General features: G+C 49.1%; 1 protein-coding gene across 1 annotated transcript in view; it reads right to left on the bottom strand.

Annotated features, from left to right (window-relative positions):
• Positions 1-14473, bottom strand: part of RNF17 (ring finger protein 17) — a 229934-nt gene that overhangs the window by 73611 nt on the left and 141850 nt on the right. The window contains exon 17 of the mRNA XM_044288148.1: positions 14001-14112. Within this exon, the coding sequence (XP_044144083.1) occupies positions 14001-14112 (112 nt within the window). The remainder of the gene's footprint in view (positions 1-14000; positions 14113-14473) is intronic.

Here is a 14473-nt window from a genome sequence, read left to right on the forward strand (position 1 = left end):
TCCATTCACAGGACCTTATGTGTTTTGCGGTCCGCAAAGTATGGATGACGTCCTTTTGGCATCCGTATTGCATCCATTTTTTTTTGAGGATCCATTGTAACAATGCCTGTCCTTGCCCAAGAATAGGAAATGCACTATATTTTTTGCAGGGCTACAGAACAGACATACAGTCGCGGACAGCACACAGTGTGCTGTCTGCATTTTTTGCTGACCCATTAAATCCCATAAAAAAAAAACAACAACAAAAAAACCCCAAAAAACGGAACAGACATGGAAACAAAATACGTTCGTGTGAATGTAAGTAGCTTAAAGAGCATAAATCTGGGAGAATTTAGATTACCATCCATACACCCTAAGGGCCCTTGCACGCGATGGTATGCCCTCCGAGACATATGGTCCGTGAGCGGGCCATATGTCTCAGAGCGGCATTGATCGTGCGCACGGGAGTACACAGCATTATAGATTACATTAATGCTGTGAAGGCCGCCCACGGTGCTATTGTCCTGCACTCATATGATTTTATGAGTGGGGAACAACAGCCCCGCGGGCGGCCCAACGTGCACAGCCTTATTGTAATGTATGATGCCGTGTACTCCCATGCGCACGTTCAATGCCACTCCGGGACATATGGCCCACTCACAGACTGTATGTCTCAGAAGGCATACGGTCGTGTGCAAGGGCCCCAAGAGTGCATTCAAACCATATCAGTTTTGCAGCCTGCAAATCCCAGTTCTGCAAAATACAATGCTGTCCATATACATAAAAGATAGAACTATACTAGTGCCTATACTTTGCTGCAAAATGCGGACCCACTGAAGTCGATGGGTTTGCAAAAAATGCAGTTGCCACATGGACCACATGAGGCAAAATACATATGGTAACGTGCATGCACCCTTAGAAATATCATTAATTAGTAGGTTCCTATGTTAGATAAATGATCCTAAAACGAGATTTTTGTAAAACTTACCAGTAAAATCTCTTTCTCGATCTTCATTGGGGGACACCGGAACCGTGGTTTTAGCTATGTCCTCTAGGAGGCGTGGACACTAGATAAAGCTGTTAGCTCCTCCCCTGGCAGCTATACCCCCTCCAGCCTGGAGAGAGAGCTTTAGTTTGTGAGAAGCAGTAGGAGAAGCAAGTAAACCAACGAAAAAAATGTGTAACAGCAACAATGCCAAGAACCGAACTAGGTTCTAACCAGCAACAGCCACAACTGTGGCCAAACAACAATACTGCGTGGGTGCTGTGTCCCCCAATGAAGAGCGAGAAAGATTTTACTGGTAGGTTTTACAAAAATCTCGTTTTCTCACCCATAATCATTGGGCGACACAAACCATGGGACGTCCAAGAGCAGTCCACAGGGAGGGAAAACCACAGACCGATGGAGCAAGCGCTCCTGCAGGCAACTAAGAACTGTTGCCTGCAAAGACGAAGCGGCCCACGCAGCGACCGTCGATGCATAAGTATGCCCCTGGTAATTTCTTGTGAACATGTGTAAGGAGGACAGGGAGCCACCTTACACAACTGTGTAGCCGAAGCGAGATTCCTCCGAGCCCAAGATGCACCCACCGCTCTGGTGGAGTATTCGTGACACCTAGGGTCGGAACCCTGCCTCGGGCGTGGTATGATTCAGCAAATGTAGACCGAATTCGGCGAGCGATTGCCACCTTGGAAGCCGCCAATCCCCTTCGAGGACCCTCTGGAATGACAAAAAGGGGATCCGTACGGCGGAAGGGACCGGAGGCTGCTAAACAGATCTTCAGAGCTCCGACAACGTACAATGGTGTAACTCCATTTCCTTAGGGTGAAGGAGACAGGCACAGTGAGGGAAGGACAATTTCCTCGTTAATATGAAAGTCAGAGACCCCGTTCGGAAGAACAGAAGGGACAGGCCAGCGAACCACCTTGACCCTATGAAGAACCAGGAAGAATTCTCTGCAGAGAGCGCCGCCAAATCAGACACCCGTCTGATGGAAGTGATAGCGACCAAAAAAAAATACCTTTCAGGACAGGAGTCGGAAAAAAACCTCCCACAAGGGCTCCAGGGAACCTGCGAGCGCTGGAAAGGATAGAAGGAGACGACGCATGACTGCAAGAACTAAGGGCCAGACCAAGGTCCAACCCTGATTGTAGGACAGGACCGTGAGGGAGAAAAACGAAGTGGCAGAACATTTCCGCTTCCACAGAAACCCAGGAAGGACCTCCAGGTCCTGAATAGATCCTGGACGATGCATGCCTGCGGATGACATCCGCCGAAAAAAATCTCTTTGCATAGAATGGCAGTCTTAATAGCCACACCGGCAACAAAGAGACCTAAAATACTAATGGAAGATCGGACTCTGCGAAGGAAAGAAAGACATCTCTGAGTGGCAGTGACCAGGATGTCCCCTTATAAGGAGACTAGGTCAGCGTACCACGTGCGACGGCCAATCCCCAGGGCGACTAGGCTAGTCGGAATACCCTCCATCCTGATCTCTGGGTAGGAAGGGAAAGGGGGAAAACGCAAGGAGGGAGAACCCTTACCAAGGGAATCAGGGCGTCCACGCCGCAAGCTGCCGGATCTCTGCTCGGGAGAGAAAGGTGGGAAGCTTCCAAGACAGTCTCGAAGCCATCAAGTCCACACGTCCGGGTTCGAACACCTTCCGCAGTCCAGGAATACAGAAGAGAGAGGCCGTCAGCCGTTTGTTCGAGGGGGAAGAAGGAATAGACGGGTGTTCCGTACCAGGATTGGAACGTCTATCAACACAGCAAGACGTGACAGCAACCCCTCTCCGTCTGGTGTGGGGAGTCTCGCAGTCTACCCCCGGAATGGTCGGTGGGAAGTATGATCACCAGAGGGCTGACGGGACCTAGACATTAGTGATGTCTCAAGAGAGGAAATATAGACAGGTAACGTACCCAGGACCAATGGGAAGTATTCACCTGCAAAAGGAGAGGAGAGATGTGGAGCGCGCCATATCCCACCAGCCGGGTCCGAAACTCTGGAATAGAAGGCCACTAAAGAATACCCAGTGCAAAAGTGATGTCTCAAGAGAGGTAATATGCAGTAAGAAACATAGTATGTAGTGGTAACGCAAATACCACTCTCCCAGAAGTAGCCAGCGCCTGCCCCGTCGGCACAAAACTAAAGGGAAGCCGTTAGTCCATTCGTAGAAGCCATGGCACCATACTGCCCCAGTTAAGAAGCGCTAGCTTTAACACTTTACATGGAAGAGCTCTGAACAGGAGCAACAGCAATCTAGCGTCAGGGTAGAACCGCTGAAACGTACTCCCCAGAATATGCGCAATGGCATATGCACTATGTATTGATGAGGACAATGTCCTGAACGACTGCAACCGAAGAGGCCCATGGAGAAGGGTGGTCTCTAGGACACATAAGTGTTGCTAGGCAACCCCTCAGAGACAGAGGATGTCACAACCATGCTCCAAACCAGCACCGAAAGATAAGAAGGCTAACAAGTGGAAACAGCGACCGTATCCACTGGCGGCACCCATACACCACAGATGCAGAGCACCGACATCCGCGGGTATCGACTGTTGCCACGCCCCCCGAAGAAGCTAAGGCAGCTATAGCCGTAGCATAGATGAACTGTAGCAATCTAAGCTGCTCAGATATTCCCCTGTAAGCGGATCACTTGTGGAAGGGGAATGCAACAGGAAGCACAGTGATGGCTAGGTAAAGAACCCAGTTGAGATGCAATGACGCCACGTACAGAAGGGGGGGATGCATACGTCCAGCACTAAACCCAGTGTAACTGTACTTGGGAAGGGGGGGGGGGGCCTGCGGTGATGAGGCAGAGGAATGCAATACCGTCCCAGTAGGGAGGGCCCTTATGACAACGCATCTACCTCGTTCTAGAATGCCCAAACGACAAGTGGGCAGAGGTAGGAAGGGAGTTAACTGTTAATTTACAGGTACCTTGTACTGAAGGCAGAATCCTCAGAATATCTGGAGCTGACTGGCCAGAAAGGGGTTAAGCTGCCCTGAGAAAGAGGGCAGGGCCAAGCACTTCAAGGTGGGACAAGGTAGACCAGGGCAGCCTCGCTCCCCTGCATCCCCCTAGTGCCCTGACACCTGTGATCCTACATTGGGGGGAGCCTCCCCGCTACCTTCCCTGTTTGTCTGCCGGCGCATGCCCCCGGATCGCAGCGGAGGTGGTAGGGTCCGCATGTTGGCAAGGGTGCAGAGGGACCGGAGCAGTGCGATGCGTCCGCAACTCCTCTAAAGCGGGCCGAGCAGGGAAACTCGTGGGCCGGCGGAGCACCGGGGGGTGTTAAAAATACTTACCTAGTCCAGTTTACTCACCTCATCTTCATCCTCTTCCTTTTACCTGCCGCCATTTTCACCCTTCCTCTGGTCTAGCTGGGTCACCCCTTCAGCGACTGGAAGGAGGCTGTAATTGAGGGACTTGGACGGGTGACCCCTTGGCTGGCGGAATGCAGGGGAGCGAGGCTGCCCTGTTCTACCTGGTCTTTTGTTGGGGGAGGCAACAGTGCAGGAGACTGGCACTGGCGCAACTCGACCCAGGGAGAACAGGGAGGCGAGGGGACCACTGTTTCCCACCTAAAAGAAGAGAGAGAAAAAAATAAACTAAAATAAAAAATCTTCAGGAGCTAGGAGGTCTTGCCTCCTATTGACACTAGAAAAAACTGAAGCTCTCTCTCCAGGCTGGAGGGGTTATAGCTGCCAGGGGAGGAGCTAACAGCTTTTACTAGTGTCAACGCCTCCTAGAGGACATAGCTATACCCAGGGGCGTAACTAGAAGTGACTGGGCCCCACAGCAAATCTTTGTATGGGGGCCCCCCCCCCCCCCCCAAGAAAACTACTGATCGTTACACAAAAACAAGCCCTCACATAGACCGAAATATAGAAAAGTAATTTTTTTAAGTAATTAAACCAAATAAAAACTATACAAGTTTTGTATCGTATTGAGCCGCAGAATAAAGACGTCATTTTTAGTGAACGCCATGATGTCAAAACCACAAAAACCTTTGCGGAATTGTGTGTGTTTTTTATTTAATTTTTTTTAACCCACAAAGAATTTATTTTTTTCCTGCTTTCTGATACAAGACATGGTAAATTAAGTGGCGACTAGAGTTGAGCGGACACCTGGATGTTCGGGTTCGAGAAGTTCGGCCGAACTTCCCGAAAATGTTCGGGATCCGAACCCGATCCGAACTTCATCCTGAACCCGAACCCCATTGAAGTCAATGGGGACCCGAACTTTTCGGCACTAAAAAGGCTGTAAAACAGCCCAGGAAAGAGCTAGAGGGCTGCAAAAGGCAGCAACATGTAGGTAAATCCCCTGCAAACAAATGTGGATAGGGAAATGAATTAAAATAAAAATTAAATAAATAAAAATTAACCAAAATCAATTGGAGAGAGGTCCCATAGCAGAGAATCAGGCTTCACGTCACCCACCACTGGAACAGTCCATTTTCATAAATTTAGGCCCAGCACACAGGCAGAGGAGAGAGGTTCCGTAACACAGAATCTGGCTTCATGTCACCAGAGAATCAGTCTTCATGTCATAGCAGAGAATCAGGCTTCACGTCAGCCCACCACTGCAACAGTCCATTTTCATAAATTTAGGCCCAGCACCCAGGCAGAGGAGAGAGGTCCCGTAACAGAGCAATCTGGCTTCATGTCAGCAGAGAATCAGTCTTCATATCATAGCAGAGAATCAGGCTTCACGTCAGCCACCACTGCAACAGTCCATTGTCATATATTTAGGCCCAGCACCCAGGCAGAGGAGAGAGGTCCCATAACAGAGCAATCTGGCTTCATGTCGGCAGAGAATCAGTCTGCATGTCATAGCAGAGAATCAGGCTTCACGTCACCCAACATTGGAACAGTCCATTGGCATATATTTAGGCCCCGGCACCCAGACAGAGGAGAGGTTCATTCAACTTTGGGTAGCCTCGCAATATAATGGCAAAATGAAAATAAAAATAGGATTGAATGAGGAAGTGCCCTGGAGTCCAATAATATATGGTTAAGGGGAGGTAGTTAATGTCTAATCTGCACAAGGGATGGACAGGTCCTGTGGGATCCATGCCTGGTTCATTTTTATGAACGTCAGCTTGTCCACATTGGCTGTAGACAGGCGGCTGCGTTTGTCTGTAATGACGCCCCCTGCCGTGCTGAATACACGTTCAGACAAAACGCTGGCCGCCGGGCAGGCCAGCACCTCCAAGGCATAAAAGGCTAGCTCTGGCCACGTAGACAATTTAGAGACCCAGAAGTTGAATGGGGCCGAACCATCAGTCAGTACGTGGAGGGGTGTGCACACGTACTGTTCCACCATGTTAGTGAAATGTTGCCTCCTGCTAACACGTTGCGTATCAGGTGGTGGTGCAGTTAGCTGTGGCGTGTTGACAAAAGTTTTCCACATCTCTGCCATGCTAACCCTGCCCTCAGAGGAGCTGGCCGTGACACAGCTGCCTTGGCGACCTCTTGCTCCTCCTCTGCCTTGGCCTTGGGCTTCCACTTGTTCCCCTGTCACATTTGGGAATGCTCTCAGTAGCGCGTCTACCAACGTGCGCTTGTACTCGCGCATCTTCTTATCACGCTCCAGTGCAGGAAGTAAGGTGGGCACATTGTCTTTGTACCGTGGATCCAGCAGGGTGGCAACCCAGTAGTCCGCACACGTTAAAATGTGGGCAACTCTGCTGTCGTTGCGCAGGCACTGCAGCATGTAGTCGCTCATGTGTGCCAGGCTGCCCAGGGGTAAGGACAAGCTGTCCTCTGTGGGAGGCGTATCGTCATCGTCCTGCCTTTCCCCCCAGCCACGCACCAATGATGGGCCCGAGCTGCGTTGGGTGCCACCCCGCTGTGACCATGCTTCATCCTCATCCTCCTCCATCTCCTCCTCATCCTCGTCCTCCAGTAGTGGGCCCTGGCTGGCCACATTTGTACCTGGCCTCTGCTGTTGAAATAAACCTCCCTCTGAGTCACTTCGAAGAGACTGGCCTGAAAGTGCTAAAAATGACCCCTCTTCCTCCTCCTCCTCCTGGGCCACCTCCTCTTCCATCATCGCCCTAAGTGTTTTCTCAAGGAGACATAGAAGTGGTATTGTAACGCTGATAACGGCGTCATCGCCACTGGCCATGTTGGTGGAGTACTCGAAACAGCGCAACAGGGCACACAGGTCTCGCATGGAGGCCCAGTCATTGGTGGTGAAGTGGTGCTGTTCCGTAGTGCGACTGACCCGTGCGTGCTGCAGCTGAAACTCCACTATGGCCTGCTGCTGCTCGCACAGTCTGTCCAGCATGTGCAAGGTGGAGTTCCACCTGGTGGGCACGTCGCATATGAGGCGGTGAGCGGGAAGGCCGAAGTTACGCTGTAGCGCAGACAGGCGAGCAGCGGCAGGATGTGAACGCCGGAAGCGCGCACAGACGGCCCGCACTTTATGCAGCAGCTCTGACATGTCGGGGTAGTTGTGAATGAACTTCTGCACCACCAAATTCAGCACATGCGCCAAGCAAGGGATGTGCGTCAAACCGGCTAGTCCCAGAGCTGCAACGAGATTTCGCCCATTATCGCACACCACCAGGCCGGGCTTGAGGCTCACCGGCAGCAACCACTCGTCGGTCTGTTGTTCTATACCCCGCCACAACTCCTGTGCGGTGTGGGGCCTGTCCCCCAAACATATGAGTTTCAGAATGGCCTGCTGACGTTTACCCCGGGCTGTGCTGAAGTTGGTGGTGAAGGTGTGTGGCTGACTGGATGAGCAGGTGGAAGAGGAGGAGGAAGCTGAGTAGGAGGAGGTGGCAACAGGAGGCAAAGAATGTTGCCCTGCGATCCTTGGCGGCGGAAGGACGTGCGCCAAACAGCTCTCCGCCTGGGGCCCAGCTGCCACTACATTTACCCAGTGTGCAGTTAGGGAGATATAGCGTCCCTGGCCGTGCTTACTGGTCCACGTATCTGTGGTTAGGTGGACCTTGCCACAGATGGCGTTGCGCAGTGCACACTTGATTTTATTGGATACTTGGTTGTGCAGGGAAGGCACGGCTCTCTTGGAGAAGTAGTGGCGGCTGGGAACAACATACTGTGGGACAGCAAGCGACATGAGCTGTTTGAAGCTGTCTGTGTCCACCAGCCTAAATGACAGCATTTCATAGGCCAGTAGTTTAGAAATGCTGGCATTCAGGGCCAGGGATCGAGGGTGGCTAGGTGGGATCTCAAATGTTTGTGAGATGGAGAGCTGAACGCTGCCGTGTGACATGGTTGAGATGCTTGGTGACGGAGGTGGTGGTGGTGGTGTTGGTGGTACATCCTCTGTTTGCTGGGCGGCCCGTGCCAACGTTCCTCCAGAGGCGGAGGAAGAGGCCGAGGCGGCAGCAGCAGAAGAGGTAGCAGGGGGAGCCTGAGTGACTTCCTTGGTTTTAAGGTGTTTACTCCACTGCAGTTCATGCTTTGCATGCAGGTGCCTGGTCATGTAGGTTGTGCTAAGGTTCAGAACGTTAATGCCTCGCTTCAGGCTCTGATGGCACAGCGTGCAAACCACTCGGGTCTTGTCGTCAGCACATTGTTTGAAGAAGTGCCATGCCAGGGAACTCTGTGAGTAGCAGGCGGAGTCTCTTGGCGGCGGGTGTTCTGCTTTTGCCCACTGCTCCCTCTTTTGCTACGCTGTTGGCTCGGTCTCACCACTGCCTCTTCCTCCGAACTGTGAAAGTCAGTGGCACGACCTTCATTCCATGTGGGGTCTAGGACCTCATCGTCCCCTGCATCGTCTTCCACCCAGTCTTGATCCCTGACCTCCTGTTCAGTCTGCACACTGCAGAAAGACGCAGCAGTTGGCACCTGTGTTTCGTCATCATCAGAGACATGCTGAGGTGGTATTCCCATGTCCTCATCATCAGGAAACATAAGTGGTTGTGCGTCAGTGCATTCTATGTCTTTCACCGCTGGGGAAGGGCTAGGTGGATGCCCTTGGGAAACCCTGCCAGCGGAGTCTTCAAACAGCATAAGAGACTGCTGCATAACTTGAGGCTGAGACAGTTTCCCTGGTATGCATGGGGGTGATGTGACAGACTGATGGGGTTGGTTTTCAGGCGCCATCTGTGCGCTTTCTGCAGAAGACTGGGTGGGAGATAATGTGAACGTGCTGGATCCACTGTCGGCCACCCAATTGATGTACCTGCTCAGGCCTTACCATCCTTAGAACGGCATTGGGCCCCACCATATATCGCTGTAAATTCTGGCGGCTACTGGGACCTGAGGTAGTTGGTACACTAGGACGTGTGGATGTGGCAGAACGGCCACGTCCTCTCCCAGCACCAGAGGGTCCACTAACACCACCACGACCATATCCGCGTCCCTTACTAGATGTTTTCCTCATTGTTATCGTTCACCACAACAACAAAAATATTATTTGGCCCAATGTATTGTATTCAAATTCAGCTGGATATAAATTTGAGGCCTAGTATTTAGGCGCTGGGTGACAGGTATGGGTTTAGTGACAGAATTAGACTTGGAAATGCACAGTAGCGGGTGTGTGAAGTTATTCTGAATGACCCTATGTGCACCTTCAATATGATCTACCCTTTTAGGGATAGATTTCAAATAGCTCTGATACAGCAGAAACCACTAAATTTTTTAATTGCTAAATTGGGAATTGTATTTCAACCCAGAACAAGAAATGTGCTTGAACGGACACTAAATAACTCGCCCAGCTACAGCACTAACGACAGATGTAGCTGGCTATAAATTTGAGGCCTAGTATTTAGGCGCTGGGTGACAGGTATGGGTTTAGTGACAGAATTAGACTTGGAAATGCACAGTAGCGGGTGTGTGAAGTTATTCTGAATGTCCCTATGTGCACCTTGAATATGATCTACCCTTTTAGGGATAGATTTCAAATAGCTCTGATATAGCAGAAACCACTAAATTAGGAAATTGCTAAATTGGGAATTGTATTTCAACCCAGAACAAAAAATGTGCTTTGACGGACACTAAATAACTTGCCCAGCCACAACAGTACAGCAGTAACGACAGATTTAGCGGGATATTAATTTGAGGCCTAGTATTTAGGCGCTGGGTGACAGGTATAGATTTACTGACAGAATTAGACTGGGATATGGCCAAAAAATAACCACACTATTGCTGGTTAAATGCACTTGGTGTGACAGCTTGACCAACCACACTACTGAGGGTTAAATGCACTTGGTGACAGGCGCAGCTTGCCCCTGATGTAGTATATGGCCAAAAAATGAACAGACTATTGCTGGTTAAATGCACTTGGTGTGACAGCTTGACCAACCACACTACTGAGGGTTAAATGCACTTGGTGACGGGCGCAACTTGCCCCTGATGTAGTATATGGCCAAAAAATAAACAGACTATTGCTGGTTAAATGCACTTGGTGTGACAGCTTCACCCTGATGTAGGCTTTAGCCAAAAAACAACCACACCATTGAGGGTTAAATGCACTTGGTCGCAGCTTGTGCTGGCGCACCACAAGACACAAAATGGCCGCCGATCACCCCAGAAAAAAGTGACTGACAAACAGTCTGGGCAGCCTAAAAAGAGTGAGCAATTGAGTATCAGCAGCTCAATGACCCACAGCTGCAGATCGATCAATAATCAAGTCCTTTGGAGGAGTTAATCAGCCTAATCTCGCCCTACTGTCGCAGCCGCAACCTCTCCCTACGCTAATCAGAGCAGAGTGACGGGCGGCGCTATGTGACTCCAGCTTAAATAGAGGCTGGGTCACATGGTGCTCTGGCCAATCACAGCCATGCCAATAGTAGGCATGGCTGTGATGGCCTCTTGGGGCAAGTAGTATGACGCTTGTTGATTGGCTGCTTTGCAGCCTTTCAAAAAGCGCCAAGAAAGCGTCACAAAAGCGCCAAGAAAGCGACGAACACCGAACCCGAACTTTTACGAAAATGTCCGGGTTCGGGTCCGTGTCACGGACACCCCAAAATTCGGTACGAACCCGAACTATACAGTCCGGGTTCGCTCATCCCTAGTGGCGACATTTAAAAAATTGATCTTGTCCCACACAAAATAAGCCCTCATATGACTATGTGAATGGAAAAATAAAAAGATTATGGCTAATGTAAAAATGAAAATGGGCCCGGTCTTTAAGGGGTAAAAGGTATTAAACTACAATGTTTTATATTGCTTGCTCTTTTTAAGAGCATCAGGGTTTTTGCACATTTTACATACACAACTCTGCTACATGCGCACACACACAGCTTTGGGTGGCACATTATATATCACTGTGTTGCACATTTTACATACACCGCTCTGGGTGCAACATTATATATCACTGTGTTGCACATTTTACATACACAGCTCTGCTACACACACACAGCTCTGAGTGGCACATTATAAATCACTGTGTTACACATTTTACATACACAGCTCTGCTACACACACAGCTCTGAGTGGCACATTATATATCACTGTGTTACACATTTTACATACACAGCACTGCTACACACACAGCTCTGAGTGGCACATCATATATCACTGTGTTGCACATTTTACATACACAACCCTGCTACACACACATCTCTGAGTGGCACATTATATATCACTGTGTTGCTCATTTTACATACACCGCTCTGCTACACACACAGCTCTGAGTGGCACATTATATATCACTGTGTTGCACATTTTACATACACAGCTGTGCTGTGCACATTATACATTCCTCTCTGTCGCATACAGCTCTGCTACATACACCACTGTGCTGGATTCACACTATACACCTATCCAGGGCCGGTGCAAGGATTTTTGTCAACACAAGCGAATCTACACAATCATTTCACATTTCTGCCCCTCATGATTTATATCCATTTCTTCTCCCCCCCCCCCCCCCCCCCCAAATCATTTCTGCCCCTCATGATTTATATCCATTTCTTGCCCCCCCCCCAATCATTTCTGCCCCTCATGATTTATATCCATTTTTTGCCCCCCCCCCCCATCATTTCAAATTTCTGCCCCTCATGATTTATATCAATTTCTTGCCCCCCCCCCCCATCATTTCACATTTCTGCCCCTCATGATTTATATCCATTTCTTGCCCCCCCCCCCATCATTTCACATTTCTGCCCCTCATGATTCATATCCATTTCTTGCCCCCCCCCATCATTTCACATTTCTGCCCCTCATGATTGATGTCCATTCTGCCCCCCCCATGTGCCAATATAGTGCCATCCTCTCCCCCTGCCACACTAATGTGCCAGTATCAAGTGCCTCTCTCCTCCCCCCTTCATGTGAGTATCATGGCGCCAATAGCCCCCCCCCCCCTATCCCCTCCCCCGTGGCAGTAAAGTAACAGTCCGGTATTTAAAAAACACTTTTCTACTTACCTCCATGTCAGCGATGCGATGCAGGCCTCTTCCCACCAGCCTCTAGTGTTGAAGATTTGGTGCTCGTGTTCTTATTTAGCCTGTCTTTCAGAAAAGTTTATGATGGGATTCGAACCCATGACCTTCTGTATCAGAGGCAAAGCACATACCCACACAGCTATGAAAGCTGTATAGCTAGTTACTTTAAAAAAATAAATAAATAATATAAGACTTCTACTGTAGATAACTTTGATACCTAGTGTACAACCATATACATGACCGTTGCCCCAACACACCCAGCACTGTTACATCCATACACAGTGTGCTGGGGCAGCTGTCATGTGTACGCACAGTAGGTATCAAAGTTACCTATAGTAGAAGTCTTATATTATTTTTTTTTAAGTAACTGGTATTACAGGTCTAATAGCTGTGTGGTTAAATGCCTTGCCTCTGATGTGAAAGGTTGAGAGTTCGAATCCCAGGAGAAACTTTTCTGAAAGACATGCTAAAGTCAGCTGTGCAGGGATAGACAGGGCCTCGAAGCACCCGCTTCCCCTGCTTTCCCGGTAGTTACGCCACTGGCTATACCCACGGTTCCTGTGTCCCCCAATGAATATGGGCGAGAAAGCCTAACTAAAGCCACTCCTAATAAGCATGAAAAAAATATCCTGTCGTATATACATGGAAATCAAGAATATATAGTATCTATAACATGGACACAACTGGCTGACCACTGTCCAAATCCCAGCATGTCCTGACTAACTGTATCTGCATCCTCAGGAGGAAGATACAGTGGCATACAATAGTGAATCAGGGAGCAGTTACTCCCTTCTTCACCATTCTCCTGCCATCGGTGGTTCAGCGCAGGCAGGCTCAGTGCAGTGATGTCATCGCTCCTGCTGTGCAGAGTTACAGTACGCACTAGCTGTCCTCTGTTTGGGGAACATGGAGTAGGCGAGTATTAATTGGAGGAAATAAGGAGCTTCACTCTGTGGGGGACACTTAAGGTGGTATCAGTCTGCATGGGGGCATTTAAAGGACATCACTATAGGATTTCTCTTTAAGGGCATTACTATGCGGGAGGCACTTAAGGGCCTATGCGGGAGGCACTTAAGGGCCTATGTGGGCATGTACCGGAATCATACTGTGGGGGAGGCACTAAGGGGCATCAAACTGTGTCAAGTGCATTAAAGGAACATTATACTGTGAGCGGCACTAAGGAATCACCCCGCTCTGAAGGGGGCCACAAACGGAACATCTTATTGGAAGAAAGTACTTATGGGCATCATACTGCTTGGGGAGGCACTAAAGGCGCATCATGCTGTCTGAGGGACACTAAGAAGCATCATTACAGTGAGGTGGCACTAAGGGGACACATTAAAGGGTAATTTTTTCAGGGTGGGAAGGCACTAAGGGGGAGCCATTAATAGGGGAGTAGCACAAAGGGGATTGCGTGGGATTAGCGTTGTGGCCTAAGAAAGAAAAATAATTGCCGCAGTGATCTGAACACCTCTGGGGTTGTTCCGCTCGGACCATGACCCGACGGCAGACCTAGGTATGGGACCCTTTACAAAAAATACTCCTAGGTATGGGACCCTTTACAAAAAATACTTCAGCACCCCACATTGTATAACTATTCTCAAATGTTTAAAAAAAAAAAAAAAAAAAAACCACACAATACAGAATTTACTTACCACAGTATAAAAGACGCAACATTTTTCTCAACAAGCATATTGTTAATGCTATTCACTTTGTTTAGGTTAACATCAAACAGCTCCACAGATAGCTTGTTCTCATGCAGAACACCTACATTAACAAATAACTGAGGGTAAATATCAAAGTGCTGGTCTCCATTCTGTCATGTTTCCATTGCCTATTGAAAGCAGGAATAGTGTATTGTCATAAAACAGAAGCCACCCATTGTAGATCAGTGAGATCGGTCTGGATATAATTTCAACGCTGCCATTTGCTCCATTAAGGGGGTATTAACATCTTAAAGTGATGGCTTATCACTAGGATATGGGGCTCTGACCTCTGGAACCTCCAACGGTAATGAAGAGAGTCCAGAGCTGATTCAGTGCTGCTGACTTTTTAAGTTGGGTAACCAGGAGTAATGAAAAAATGAAAATTAGACACCATATAGTACATGACAAAGGTTGTGTAAATG

This window comes from Bufo gargarizans, chromosome 3 (assembly GCF_014858855.1).
Source record: "Bufo gargarizans isolate SCDJY-AF-19 chromosome 3, ASM1485885v1, whole genome shotgun sequence".
Classification (NCBI taxonomy): Eukaryota; Metazoa; Chordata; class Amphibia; order Anura; family Bufonidae; genus Bufo; species Bufo gargarizans.